Source organism: Falco punctatus, assembly GCF_963210335.1.
Source record: "Falco punctatus genome assembly, chromosome: 1".
NCBI lineage: Eukaryota > Metazoa > Chordata > Aves > Falconiformes > Falconidae > Falco > Falco punctatus.
The window spans coordinates 90,677,783-90,691,538 of NC_137580.1; the positions used below are offsets into that span (position 1 = coordinate 90,677,783).

General features: G+C 60.1%; 1 protein-coding gene across 1 annotated transcript; it reads right to left on the bottom strand.

Moving 5' to 3' along the window:
• Positions 1-2,223: 2,223 nt before the first annotated feature.
• On the bottom strand, positions 2,224-8,982 carry LHX5 (LIM homeobox 5). Its single transcript, XM_080395085.1, has 5 exons — positions 8,800-8,982; positions 6,850-7,073; positions 5,468-5,745; positions 3,870-4,035; positions 2,224-2,602 (listed from the first exon to the last, which is right to left on the bottom strand). The coding sequence occupies exons 1-5, from the start codon at positions 8,970-8,972 to the stop codon at positions 2,235-2,237; spliced, it is 1,209 nt and encodes a 402-aa protein (XP_080251211.1). The 5' UTR covers positions 8,973-8,982; the 3' UTR covers positions 2,224-2,234.
• Positions 8,983-13,756: the final 4,774 nt, after the last annotated feature.

The window sequence follows — 13,756 nt, forward strand, 5'->3', positions numbered from 1 at the left end:
AAAAAGCACCTGTCACCTGATAACGCTGATAGCCTGGAAGGGGTGGAGTGGAGCAGCTGGCTGTGCTCCTGCCTCAGTTTCCCCACGTGATGAGAGTCCAGTGCCTTTGTGGTAGCCCCAGCTCCTGGCTGAGGGATCCCTTGAGGCTTGATCTGGCTCATTTTCCACCCCATTATTAATGCCGGTTAATGGTATAGGAAGGATAAATTCCACCACTTGGCTGAACAGAGAAAATATGCAGAGAAGTGGCTGGCTTTTCATAAATCATCAGTGCTCCGTGCTACAACCAAGCCAGGACTTAAAATTCAGGTCAGGAGAGAGGGACTCTCGTAAGCCAGCGAGGGAAGGTAATTTATTCTGTTTATATCTTTTTACTGCAAGACAAGGTGGGGAGGGGGAAGAAACTCTGCCATGATTTTGCATTTTAAATATTAGTTCAGAGCTGCAGCCTGCCTTGGACTTTATTTATTTTTGTATCTCAGAAAACAAGAGGGAAAGCAGGAGGCGGGGCAGGGGTGTGTGTGTGCTGGGATGCTGGAGCAGATACCCCCCTCCTGCTTGCCCTTGGTGCCCCCCTGGGGCAGATGGAGCAAAAGCTGAGGATGGCATTCAGGGACCCCCACCTTGGTGTCCCCCTCCAGCAGCCCTGCTGCCCCCCTGGCGCTCCTGTGGCTCCCCTGAGGGGAATGCCCTGCCAGCAGCACTGTGGGTGCCTCTTGGGTGACCTGAGGGAGGTCTTGGGGGGTACACGTGATACCCACCCTCTCACCACCCCAACCCCCATGTGAAAGAAATTATGCACTGGCTTGTCTGCTGTGGGGGAAGGTGCTGAGCCAGGTAATGTGCCCCCACCCACTGCTAGAGAGCTGGGTGATGGGAGGACCGGGGGGGTCCTGGGGTACCGGGTGAGTGATGCAGCCCCAGATGCAGCAGCATCACCTTGCACAGGGGCCACAGCACCCATCCTGCCCAGGGGAGCGATGGGGATGGCTCCCCAGACCCCACACAGGGCTGGGGGGTGGTGGGGCAACAGGGCAGCCCAGCCAGCATCTCTCGTGGTCTTGTCTTTAAAAAATAAAGTAAAATAAAAGGGACCAGGTGACCGAACAGTAGGTAACTAAAAGGTTTTTTATTCACATTGAACAACAAGAGCCATTCACACTAACAGCCTCTGCAAGAGGCAGCGGGGACAGGAAACCCACGGCGCTTTCAGAAAACAACTTTTCTTTCCTTTTCCATTCTCCTTCCTTTCCCCCCACTCTATCCCCTCACCGCCCCTCCCCAGCGCCACCCCCTCCCCGCCTCCAAAATAGAAAAATTGGGAGCCTCCGATGACTAAGGTACAATAAATAATCAGTAAACACAAAAACATACTTTATTTGTTTCTCCTTTATACAAAATAAAGAAACTAGAAGCAAAAACTATAATACATCCTCAAATTGGCGGAGCCTCTGGGAAACGTTGGGGTGGGACTCGGCACGGAGGCTCAGGTCTAATTTCTGCTGCGGTGGTGGTTGGGTTGGTTTTGTTCTGGGTTGTTGGGGTTTTTTGTTGTTGTTCTTGTTTGTTGTTGTATTTTTCCTGTTTCTGCCTTTTTCTGGTGTCTTTTTCCACCATGTGGGAGCCCAATCTCAGCCAGTCACTGGGGCAGCCCTAGGTCTGCCCTCCCCCCCACCCCCATCACCAAAAACCGGGTCCAAACCCACCTTCTCCTTGGGGATAAAATGGGAACAACAAAAACAAGGGCAGGGGAGGGGTTATTCCTGTTATTCCCCATTCCCCCTCACCCCCCATGATGTGGTAGGGGATAATTAAAAAGGGTGCTAATTAGCAGGGGGGAGCCCTGACCCAGCCTCCCCTTCCCAGGTGCGGTGGGACCTGTGTCCAGGCAAGTTCAGCTTTGGTCCGAGAGGTGGTGGTCCCGATGCCAGTGGGGGGGTTCTCCGGGGCTGGGCATTATTCGTCGCCGCCCCCCCCCCCCCCCCCCAGTGTTGGGGGGAAGGTGCCAGGAGGGGGAGGTAGAGGGATGGCCCCAAGGTCCCAGGGGGGTTTCTGCAGTGATGGGAGGGGGGGGGGGGGGGATGCAGGGATGCGTTTTGGCATCGGAGAAGGGGTCTTTATCCAGCGACGGTGATGTGATGGGCCCTGGTCCGGAGTGGGGGGGGACACGCGTGGGCTGGGGGAACGTGGGAGTGTTTTCCCCCTCCACACACGCACGCGTGCCCGCGCCAAGCCTACCACACAGCCGCCTCGCTGAGCTCCGGGTTGGGGTGTGAGAGCGCCCCGCTGTAGCCGCTATTGCTGGACATGGAGAAGGGCGGGCTGGGCCCCCCACTGAAGACCTCCCCCGGGATGGGGTGCAGCGAACCGGTCATCCCTGGCTCGGGGCTGGGGGTGTCGGGATGCGAAATCATATCCGTGTACCTTTGGTTTTCTGAGGAGTGGTGTCCGCTTAGGGGGGGCTCCAAGGGTCCCAGGGGTGTGGAGCCAGGTCCTGAGTTCTGAAGGTAGCTGGAGTCGGCCGGGGACTGGGCTTGGGAGGGCGGCCCATGGGGGAAAAAGTCATAGTTGCCTCCCGGTCCATAGTAGTCACCTTGGTAGTCTGTGGGAGGGGGGAGAAAAGGATGGAGCTCGTGCTCTGGGGCCAAAACCCTTCCAAAATCCCACTGCACCCCTCACCCAGCCCTGTCCTCCCCCCTTGGGCACAAGCATGACCCGGACCAGTGTGGCCACCCCCTCCAAAATACTCTGCTGGCTCCTGGGGTGCCCTGCAAATCTGAGCCCAGCCTGGGAGAGAAATAAGCCCGTCCGAAGGGCTGCGGCACTCATCACCCTCCCTGCCCGGCTGAGAGGGAGGAGGAACGGGGGGAGGGGGAACGGGGGGACGGGGGGGATACAGGAGAGCAAGGAGCCCGGGGCTGGAGCAGCTGGGGGGCACATGGGCTCAATTTAATGCTTAGTTAATGGGGAGGGATATATATATATATATATAAGGGGAAAAATATATAACGAGGAAAATATATATATATATAAAATGAGGAGAAAAAATATATCGTAGGGAAATGATGTATGTGTTTAGAAACCTGGGAGGGATCTAGAAACTAACTGCGGGGCAGCAAGGGTTGCCTGGAAAGCGCCTCATCAGTGGGGAGGCTTTGAAAATGCAGCTTGAGGTGGGGAGGGGGGGGCTGTGCGCGGAGGGGGGGCGGCTGGGCCGCCCCGCTGCGCCCATCCCCGTCCCGTCGGGGCGGCAGGGGGGCCGGCCCGGCGGCAGTGACCTTCCATATGCTGCGGGCCCGGGAGGTAATTGGAACAAATGCGGCCTGAAAGGGGCACAAAAGCCCCGCAGCTGGGGCTTTGTTCGGGAGAGGGGCTGCCACGGTGCCCGGCGGGGGGGTGGGGGGGTTGCGTGGACGTGTCTGCGGGTGCGTGGACACGTGTGCATATGGTGGTGAGTGTGTGCATGGGTGTGAGTGTGTGTGTGTGCATGGGGATGCACATCTGTGCACGGGCGTGTGCGTTGCACGGCTGTGGGGGTGCACATGCATGGGCACGCATGGCTGTCTGTGGGGGGGTGCACACGCGTGGGCGTGCACAGCTGTTCTGCGTGGGGATGCACACGTGTGGGCGTGCATGCACGGATGCCTTGGCATGTGTGGGGTGGGCTGGGATGCTGCAGCGGCCGCATGCCCGTCCCCATCCCCTCGGGACCTGGATGGCTCAGCTCCCCGCGGTGAGGGATTCGGGGAGGCAAATTGGAGGGCAAAGGGGAAAAAAACGGGGAGAAGCAGGACAAGGGAGGAACAAAGGGAAAGGGGAAGAGGGATCGAAGGAGTAGGGGGGCAGGGTCCCCGCGGACCGTCCCTCACCTCCATAGTATGTGTAGGGCGTCGAGCCGAGCATCTCGGACTCATCGAGGCGGCCACCGAGGGGCCGCATCCTGCGCGGGCTGCGGAAGAAGGCGTGCCGGCGGGCGCCCAGTGCGCTCAGCTGCTTCATCCGCCGCTCCTTGGACCGGCGGTTCTGGAACCAGACCTGCGGCCAGGCTGGCATCAGAGCCCATCGGGGATGGGGGTACCGGGGACCCCTCTGGGTAAGGGACCTCCCCTCCCCAAATTCGGCTGGGAGTGGCTGGGGAAAGGGATGGAAACCTTGCTCCCTCCTGGGAAGGGGATAGGTTTTCCCACCTCTGGGTGGTTTTTAATGGCCTCTCCCTCCTATTGCCAGTAACCCCAAATGGTGCGTGGGGGACAGGAGACACACCAAATAACCAGGCTTAATAAAATCCTGTCCCCCTGGCTGCATCCCTCTGTGCACATCATCAGCCTGTCTGTCCCTACAGGGAGAGGGCAGCCAGAACATACAGGAGGGGGAATTTTCCCATATGGGTGGGGGGAAGGGGGGAAAAGAGGGAGGGAAAAGGGGGGGAGGAACTCTGGAGCATGGCAGAAGCAGGCAGAAAGCGGGGAGCAGGGAGATGAGCACCTGCTGTGGCAGGCAGGGAGTCGGATGAAAAGCTGGCTGGTGAGGATGGGGATAAAAGGGAAGGGGACCCGTGGTGACTCTACAGAGCATCGCCTCATCCGAACCGCCCGGCCTCAGCCCATGCACACCTTTCCTGCAGCCTGGTGGGGTGTCTGGATTATTGCCCCGCACCCTCTTCCCCGTGTCCCCTGGGAATGGGGCAGCTCTGGGGAATGAGCACATCACACTCCTCCGGGGACTTCTGCTCCCTTCTGCCAGGAGCCGGGAATCACAGCTCTGCTACCGGCAAAGCCGGAGAGTCCTCCTCTATTAATGCCTCTATTAAAGCCCATTAATCCCTACATGTCCGCAGGGATTTTCTTCATGGGGGCAGTGCGGTAAGAAAGTGCCAGGCTGCCTGCAGCGCGCAATGGCTTCTCCTTGCTTTCACAAGGCTGGAGCATCCATCTCCCGGGCATGCCGGGGGTCCTGTTTGGCCCCAGGGAAAACAAGCCAGTGAGGCCACGGAGGAGTCCAGCCGGCTCGGTTTGGGGGCTGGTTTTCATCCCTTCCCATGGGGTGGGTGTATTAAAGCACAGGATGGGGGGGGACACCCCTAACCCACGGGAGCGTGGAGAGGGTGCAAGGCTGGGCCTGGGGTGACACTGGCAGGGGATGGATGGGGTTTGCCTGTCGCAGTTTCCCCAGCTCGTGGGACCACCCTCAGTGTCCCAACCCCTTCCCAGCACCTGGGGGAGATCATCATGGCCTTGAACTATCTGGGCTCCCACTAGCACCCCTTCTCCTTCCCTCCCCACATGGGTCCTTTCCCTGTCTCTGCTCTCTGCGAGAGGAAATTGTCCCATGAAGCTCTGATGTCACAGGAACATCGGTCTGCGGTGGGAATGACATCACTGGCCAGCCCCGTGACATCATGCCGTCAGGTGAGGAGGGCCGGTGGGGTGGGGGAGACGACTGGGATGGTGGGCTGGGGCTGCCCTACCTGGATGACTCTCATGTTGAGGCCAGTCTCCTGGGCCAGCTGCTCTCGGATGTGGCGGGTGGGCTTGGGGGTGGCAGCGAAGGCAGCTTTGAGGGTCTCCAGCTGCTTGGCTTTAATGGTGGTGCGGGGCCCCCTCCGCTTGGTGCCCGAGTTCTGCTCCTCGTTCTCGTTGTTGGTGGTCTCCTTGTCCGAGGAGGTCGAGTTGTCCGTCTCCTTGGTGTCGTCCTGCATGGGGTCCTGGAGATCCGGGGACAAACTCCTGTCTGTACATGAGGACACTGTAAAGGAGACCCAGAGAGGAAAGGGGGGGCGGGCGGATGACTTAGGGGAGAGATCAACCCCCCTCTCCTCTGCCGTCCCCAGCCCACCCGGCCCGGCTGCTTTCCAGGAGAGGGGTTGGCGGGTGCTGGAGAGCAGCAAGGGATGCAGATCGCCTCTGCCCCCCTGGTACCCCTAAAGCATCACCCCTGCAACATCATGTGGAGGTCCAGGCAAGTGCTGCCCGATCCAGCCCTGCACCCTGTGTAGTGCCGGCTGGGGGGGAGCTGGGGAGGGGGAGATCCCCCAGGCCCACTGCAGCCCCTGGCGCTCCCCCTCTCCCCCCCACCCGTGTCTTTCACGCTGGGAAGTGGGGTGCGCCGCTGGGAAAAATGCAACCGGTCCCTGTCGGGGTTGGGGGGGGTCCCCAGTCACTGCCTTGAGCCTGGCTCACCCCTCCCCCAGCCACCCCACCCCGCGGTGGCCCCTGATGCCAGCACCCCCCCCCAAGGCCAAGCTCTACTCGCCTCGCTCACAGCAGCGGCCCCACTGACTGGCGTGGCAGGATCCGGCCCCGGGTGCTGGACGGAGAGAGAGCCCACGGAAGGGGGTGAGCACAGGCGCCTGGCATGGCTGGGACAGCAGGAGTGGGCCTGATCCTGCTGTCCTGACGCAGAGACAGCTTCCAAGGAAGTCAAATGGGAGCTTTGCCTCTGGGTGAAAGGAGGCGAAGGATCAGGCCCGCGGCGCGGGGGGACCGGGCACATTCGCAGCGGGGGGCTCCGGGGTGGGGGTGTCCTCATTTCCCACCGCCCCACATCCCCGCTGCCATAGGGGCAGGAGCCGAGGGGGGTGAGGAAGCGATGCTGCGGGGCTGCCGAGGTACCGCTCATCCCACGCGTGTCCGCATCCCGCGTGTAGATGGGGTCAACAGAAGCTTCCACCCGCTTTGGAGGCTTTCACCCCCAATCCCTCCCTCCCCCCGCGGATTACGGGGGGCTGGGCTGGCTGCGGGGTGCAGCCCCTCACCCCACAAAGCCAAACCTCCTTCCCGGCGCAGCGGGAGGTACCGGCAGCGGCAGGGATGCGGCCCCGGGCGATGCGGCAGGCTGCGCCGCTCGTACCTGAGTTGAGGCTGCCTTCCTTCAAACTGGGAGAGTTCAAATAATCCTCTTTGCAAACAAATTTGTTTTCGTCTATGATATAGAGTTCCTCGCCCGTGGAGAGCTGCTTGTTGCAGACCATGCAGGTGAAACAGTTCAGGTGAAAGACTTTATTCCGGGCTTTCCGGACGAGGTCGCTGGGGGAGATGCCCTGGGAGCAGCCGGCGCATTTGGTACCAAACCTCCTGGAGAGGGAGAGAGAAGCGAGAGCTGGGAGCCCCGGCGGCGCTGGGCTCCCGATCCGCTCTCCTCAAAATCCCACCGCCGGAGCCCGATCCTGCAGCACCCCTCGCTGGGAGATCTGGGGGAGCAAGCGGTTCGCCCCTCTGCCCCTGTGGGACGAGGACGAGGAGAGCCTTCATCCCCGCGCAGCCCCGCTCGCAGGTGCGGGGTGGGCTGCGGAGAGAGCTCGGGTTTGGGGCGGCCCCACCCGGGGGGACACCCACACATGAGCATCCTCCACCGGATTTAGCCCCAGAAGAGCCGGAGGGGAGGGGAGGGCGGCGGGGGTTCCCCTCCACGCTCCGCGAGGGGAGATTTCGTTTCAGCCCGATGCCTCCCGGGCGGGGAACGGGGGGCTCGGCTCTGCCCGGTGCCGGCCTGAAAATCCGAGAGAGAAAATGGGGCTAATTAGGGCCAGAGAGACGGGGGCACCGCGCATCCAGAACGGCGGCGGAGGGGGCTCCGCTCCCCGGAGCATCCCGGGTTCCCCGGCCCCGGCGCCGGCACCGTCCCTCTCTGCCGAGGGCTTTTTTCCTGGTCGGGAACAGGGCTTTCGAAATCTCCGATATTCCTTCCCTTCGCTGGAGGCATAGGTTTTATGTTTTGGTTTTTTTTCTCCAGGAGATGCCCCTTTTTAAAAAATAATAATAAAAAAAAATAATCCCAGGGAATCCGAATCGGCTGAAAACGACGTCCTCGAGGGGAAAATAAAAAAAAAACAAAAACAAAACCTAACCAAACAAACCCCCCCCCCAAAAAAAAAAAAAAAAAACAAAAAACCAAAAAAACCCCACAAAAAAAAACCCCAAAACCACAAACAAACCCTAAAAGCTCTCAAAGCCCCAAACACATTAAAAATATGCCCCCAGAACCCGGGAGCGGGGGCTGCTGCTGCCGCGTCCCTGGGGGAGCTGGGGGCTGCCAGGCCGCGGGGTGCCCACTCAGGGTCCCCCCGTTTTCCCCTCCGGTGGCGACAGAGCTTCTGCCTCCCTGGCTGCTCCCCGTGACGTTGATGTAGTGAGAGCATTAGGAGTCATAAGTCATCGCCCCCCCTTCCCATCCCGGCCTCTAATTTCCTCAGTGGCACCTTATCGCAGTCATTAGGGGCGTTTAAGTAGCGGCGGAGCGTGGGGCCTCGCCGGGGGCGGGGTGGGGTGGGGTGGGGGGGTGGGTGAGGGGGGAGGGGGCCGAGGTTTTGGCCATCGTCTTCACCGGGGCCTGCGGTCTCGGGAGGGGATGAGAAGCGCCAGGCCGGGCCCCCGGGGAGGCCGGGGACACGGCTGCCGTCGCGATGCCCACCGGGGCCTGCCGCGACGGGGCGGGCGGCGGCACGGGCGGAGCGGGGCCCGGTGCTGATGGAGGCAAGGTCATGGGGAGACTGCGGGGGGGCACAGCCTCGCCGCCCCCACCTCAGGCTGTAGCAGCGGCCGTAGTGCTGCCGCCGCACCCCCAACTCCTACCCGTCCCCCCCCCCCCCGCGGGCTTCCCGGCTGGGGGAGCTGCTTTCTCGCTGGGGCAGGCTCGGTGTGGATCCCTGGCAGAGAGGGCTGGGCGGGGAGCGGGGACCCCCAAGCTCCCCCAAACTCCCCCAAAGCTCGTGGGGAGACCCCAGGGAGGCAGCGGAGGCCGGGCGCGGTGTGAGCCTCCGCACCCTCTGGTCCCTGCTGGCGGGGCTGGTGGGAGACTCACCTGAAAAAGTCGTTTTTGCAGTAGAGTTTGCCTTCCCTGGAGAAGCATTTCTCGGTCAGGTTGCACTTGCACTCACAGCACTGGACGCATTTGATGTGCCATGCCCTGTCCAAGACGTTCAGCAGGAACCGGTCCAAAATCGGCCTCTCGCAGCCCGCACAATGCACCATCATAACCTCCGCCGGGCGATGGAGACGCGCAAACGAGAAGTCAGCCCCGCGCCGGCACACGGCGGCGGCTCAAAAATGCAGGAAAAAAAATGATAATAATAAAATAAAATATTAAAAAAAACAGAAGAGGGAATAAAGAAAAATTCAGGAGAGGGGAGCGGAGCGGCTGTCAAGTTCTTCCCCCTCTTCTCTCCGGAGGCTCGGCGGCGGCAGGGAAAAAACGATGCCCCCCCAAAAAAATATCCAAGCCACCCCCGAGAAATAATAATAATAATAATAATAATAATAATAATAAAAACACCAGATCCCGCCCCGGTCCCTCCGGAGTGCCCCGGGAGCCGGCGGAGCGGCGGCCGCGCTGCTGGCGGGCTCTGCGGCAGCGGGCGCGGCGGGAGGGGTGCATGAACCCCCCCCCTGCAGCCGGCAGCCCCGGTGCCTCGCTGTGCTCCGCCGCCGCCGCGCCGCCACTCTCATGCTGTCCCCATCGCCAGCTTTGTCCCCCGCCTTAGTAATTCGCGCATCCTTATTCAGATTTGGTGACGTAGAGGCCCGCGTCGCCCCGGCTGCGGCCAATGGGAGGGCAGTAACCATGGCAACCTCTTAATTTATAGCATATCTAAATTGGCTCCAGCCTTGTGCTTGGCACAGAGGGAAAAAAACAACGCTCCTCTATTGTTGAGGGTGGCTTGTACCTGTGCCGCGAAGTGAGTATGCACCTGGCTGGGGGGCCGGGGGGGGAGGACACGCTGCAAAAAAACCCTCTTTCTCACCAATTCTCCTTTTTTTTTTTTTTTTCTTTTAAAGGGATGCTCGGGGAGGGTCGTGGGGATCCCGAGTTGGGCTGGGGAAGTGTCACCTGGGGCTGGGGTTGGGGTTTGTATTTTTTTTGCTCGAGGGGGAGAGATGCTTTTGTCTGGAAGAGCAACAAGCGGGAAAAGGAGGGGGGGGGGAGGTGGATTTTAGGGGGGGCGGGGAAGGGGAGGGGGCCGGGGCCGTGGGGAGGGCCGGCTTCTCCGCGCAGCGTGGCGGGATAAAAAGTTCCGCCGGCAGAGCTCTGCGCGGAGGTATGCGGCCCCCCCGGCCCCCCGCCACCCCCGGCCTTTGTCCCCTGGGCCTGCCGCCTTCCCGCCCCTTCCCCGCTCCGCGTAAGTCGCTGGCAACCCCCGGGGGGACAGGGCAGGGGGCGGCCCGGGGGGGGCGGCGGGCGCTGCCCCCTCGGACACTGTTTTTTCTGCTTAATTCCAGGTGTGGCGGAGCTGTAAATCGCCGGCTGGCCGTGCGGGAGGGGACGCGGTGCAGGATTGGACCCGGCGCTTGGGGGTTACGGGGAGGAGTATCCGTTTGGGGCCGGGGGGCGGCCCCGCCGCCTTTCCCTCCGTTTCCCCGGGATTTGGGGAGGGATGGGGCGGCCCTGGGGTCCGGCCATGCGGGGAGGAGGGGGAAGGCGACGGGGCAGGTGAAGGCCGGCCCTCTCCTCCTCTTCCCCGTCCGTTTCCCCAGCCAAAAATCTCTAAATTTATTTATATTTTTTTCCCCGCTCCGGGGGAGAAGGGCTCGGGCAAAGCCCGCTCGGGCCCAGCAGCCGCGGAGCATCCCGCCGCCGCGGAGATCCTGCTGCTGGCTCCTCACCGGAGTGCCGAAACCCGGTATAGCGGCGAACCCCGACACCGCGGCGGTACGGGGCATCGGCGGGGAAGCGGGGGAGGTTTCGTGTGTGCCCTTGGGTGAGGGTGTTTGCGGAAAGAGCGAGGATCGAAATAAGAAAATACAGATAGAAGATACTAGGGGGAAAGAGAGAAAGAAAAAGGAAATAACGACGAACAGAGAAGGAAAGAGAGAAAACGCTCCCGGGGGAAAAAAAAGACGGAGAAGGAAAAGGAAAAAGACAGAGAGAAAGGGAGGAAGAAAATTAAATTAACGGAAACGAAAAAAAGGAAGGAAAGAAGGAAAGGCAGAAGGAAAAACGAAAGAAAAATGAAGAAAAAATCAGAAAAGGAAAAAGAGGGAAAGAAAGAAGGAACGAACGAACGAAGGAAAAAATAAATAAAAATAAAGAAAGGAAGAAAGAAGACGAAGGGAAAAAGGGAAGAGGAAAAATGAACGGAGGACAGAAATTAAAAGAAAGAAATAACGGCGAGAACGAATAAGAAAGCGGGAAAGAAAAGCGCCAAAGCGAGCGAGCAAGAAAGAGGAGGGAAAAGAAAGCAGACAAAGACAGAAGTAAAAAAGAAAAGGAAAAGAGAAGGAAAGGAATAAAACAGGCGGTAAGGTAAACAGGGAAGAAAGACGAAGGCGAGGGAAGCAAAGGGAAGAGGCGCGGGGCGCCGGCCGCGCTCACCCCGCGTTCCTGGGAGCTGCTCTGGCTTTTCTGGGAATTCTGGAGCCGCGGAGCCGTGCGGAGCGGGGCCTTGCCGCCGGCCGAGGCTTCGCCGCTCGGGGCCGGGTCCGAGGGCAGCGGAACAGGGCCAGGGGGCAGAGGGGGCACCGGGGCAGGGTGGGCTCCCGGTCCCGCCGCCGCGGGGATCTCCCACCGCCCCGCACCGAGGAGAAAACCCGGCGGCTTAACCACCCACCCGCGGGTGTTTCGAGGGGAGCGTGGACACCCTCCCAGCAGCCGTGACAGCAAGCAGGTGCGCACACGGAGCCCCTCCGCAGGCACACGCGTGGCCGCTGCCCGGCACGGCAGGCTTGTCATGCCCACCGCGAGCCGCGGGCGCGGGGCGCGGCCGGGGCGGCCCCGCTAAGCCCCAGCGGCGGGGGCAGAAAGCGGCGGGGGTGGGGGGGGGGACGCGGCGGGCGTGTGCCACGGGCCCCCGCCGTAACGGGCCCTTATAGATGGTGGTATGGATAATGTAGTACGTATGGATAACCGGTGCCGCTCCAGCGAAGGCCGGGGGACCGGTACCCACGCGTTTGCTTGCACCCACGCACACCCCTGGGGCCCTCGCTACCGCCGGTGTTCCCCCAGCCCGCCCCGCTGCCGGGACCCCCCGCTGTCCCAGGCGGGCCCGGCAGGGGCGGGAAGGGGATGCCGGGGGGTCCCGCTGCTCGGCCTGGCTCTCTTTTTCGTTTGAAAGTAAAGGAATAAAGCCAAGGGGAAGGAAAAAAAAGGAAAAGAAGAAAAGAAAAAAAAAAAGAAAAAAAAAAAAAAAGCAGACACCCCCCAGCCCACCCCATCAGCCACATTCCCCTATGGTAACAGATGGTAATTCAGGCCCCATAATATCCGCCTATATGTAACTAATAAACCTATTGTGTTTTAACAGGGTAATGCACGGAGAAGCAGCGTCGCTTATACAAGATGTTGATGGAATTTACTATATAAAAAAAAAAAATCCCCTTTCAAGAATAAAGTGTATCAACTAACAACACAACAGACGGCAGAGGGATAAGTGAAACAGACAAAAGACAAACAAGATAATAATCTGTTTCCAATCAGTTAAGCCCTGTAGAATTTGTAACACGCGGTTTGCATATTCCCCCTGTGTTTTGTAATTAATTATCTATCTGTTAGGATGCTCCGCCGCCGACTTTGTTGATATTTCCAACTATTTTTGGTTGTAGACGGCGGTCACGCCAGGGAGCGCGGAGCGGCGTCGGGCTCCGCGGCTCTGCCCGGCCCGGGGCAGCCGAGTCTAGGTGCGGTGGGAGTCGGCGGCTCCGCACCTCTCCGCGCTCCTCCGCGGGGATGCTGCCGGCGGGAGCGCGTCGGGGGGCGGGCGAGGCTTCTCCTGCCCGCGTTCCCCTCCTTTCCCCTGGTAAGAGGGGGGACGGTGCAGGTTTTAACATTAAACAAACCCAGCAAGCATCTCCTCGCCGGGCCATAGGCGTTTCTGAGTGACTGCGTTACAAATTGTAAATTTAAATAGCTCACAGGATTCATTACCTCCCGCGTCTGATTTCACCCAGCCGTGAAAAATTGTCCTGGTGTACCACTGAGAAAGGGTTTGCTGCAAAGAGCCACAGCCTAATCACCAGCTTTCTCTCTCCAACAAAAGTGTAATTATTTTGTTTTGGGTGTAAATATAACCCACGGTTCAAAAAAAAAAAAAAAGAGGAAAAAAAAGAAAAGAAAAAGATAAACCTCCAGCAGCGTCTGAATGCATTACAGGGCCGTTTAAAAAGATCCGTCCTAAATTAATACCAAGGTTAAAAGGGGAAGGCAGCTGGGACATGGAAATTTCCGTATGGGGGGCGAGGTGCGCGTGAGTGTTTGTGCGAGTGTGCGTGTTCACACCACCGGCAAACAATGCTGCACCCCCGCCCCGCGGAGCCCCACGCAGCCCCCACGGTGCCACCAGGGCTCTCCCCTCCGCGACCCCCCGCTCCTTCCCCCCGCCCGGCAAGGGGACCCCAAGGAAGGGGCAGGGTCCTGGTCTCTCTCTCCCCCGGTGCTGGGGACAGGGGATGCCCCAGCCTGGCCCGGGTGGCTCTTTGCTCCCCGCGGGTGTTTCTGTAAACGCCGAGGGGGTGCGTTGGTGAAAAAGAAAACAAACAAACACACACCCCCAACCCCACCGCGGCCCACATGCAAACGAAGAACCTGGGGATTTTTATTTTTCTTTATCGCCCTTTTTTTATTTTTAACGTATTTTTGGTTTCCTTCCCTCCGAGCTTCAGCCCGGGGTTTCGGAGGAAGAAACCGCACAAAACGAAAGGCGATGCCGGCGCCGGCAGCAGGGTGAAGCCCCGGGAGAGGCGGAACGGCTGTGGGCTCGGGCTCGGCTGAGGTGGTCTAAAGGGGGGTGGGGGTGGAGGGGTGAAGAAAAACAAAAGAAAACCAAACG

Bases quoted from the DNA above. Each gene is read 5' to 3' on its own strand.
- LHX5 (XM_080395085.1), bottom strand. From the start codon at position 8,972: ATGATGGTGCATTGTGCGGGCTGCGAGAGGCCGATTTTGGACCGGTTC. The intron at 7,074-8,799 runs GTGAGTCTCCCA...CTCCCTCTCCAG, and splicing joins TGCAAAAACGACTTTTTCAG to GAGGTTTGGTACCAAATGCG. The intron at 5,746-6,849 runs GTACGAGCGGCG...TCTCCTTTACAG, and splicing joins GGAAGGCAGCCTCAACTCAG to TGTCCTCATGTACAGACAGG.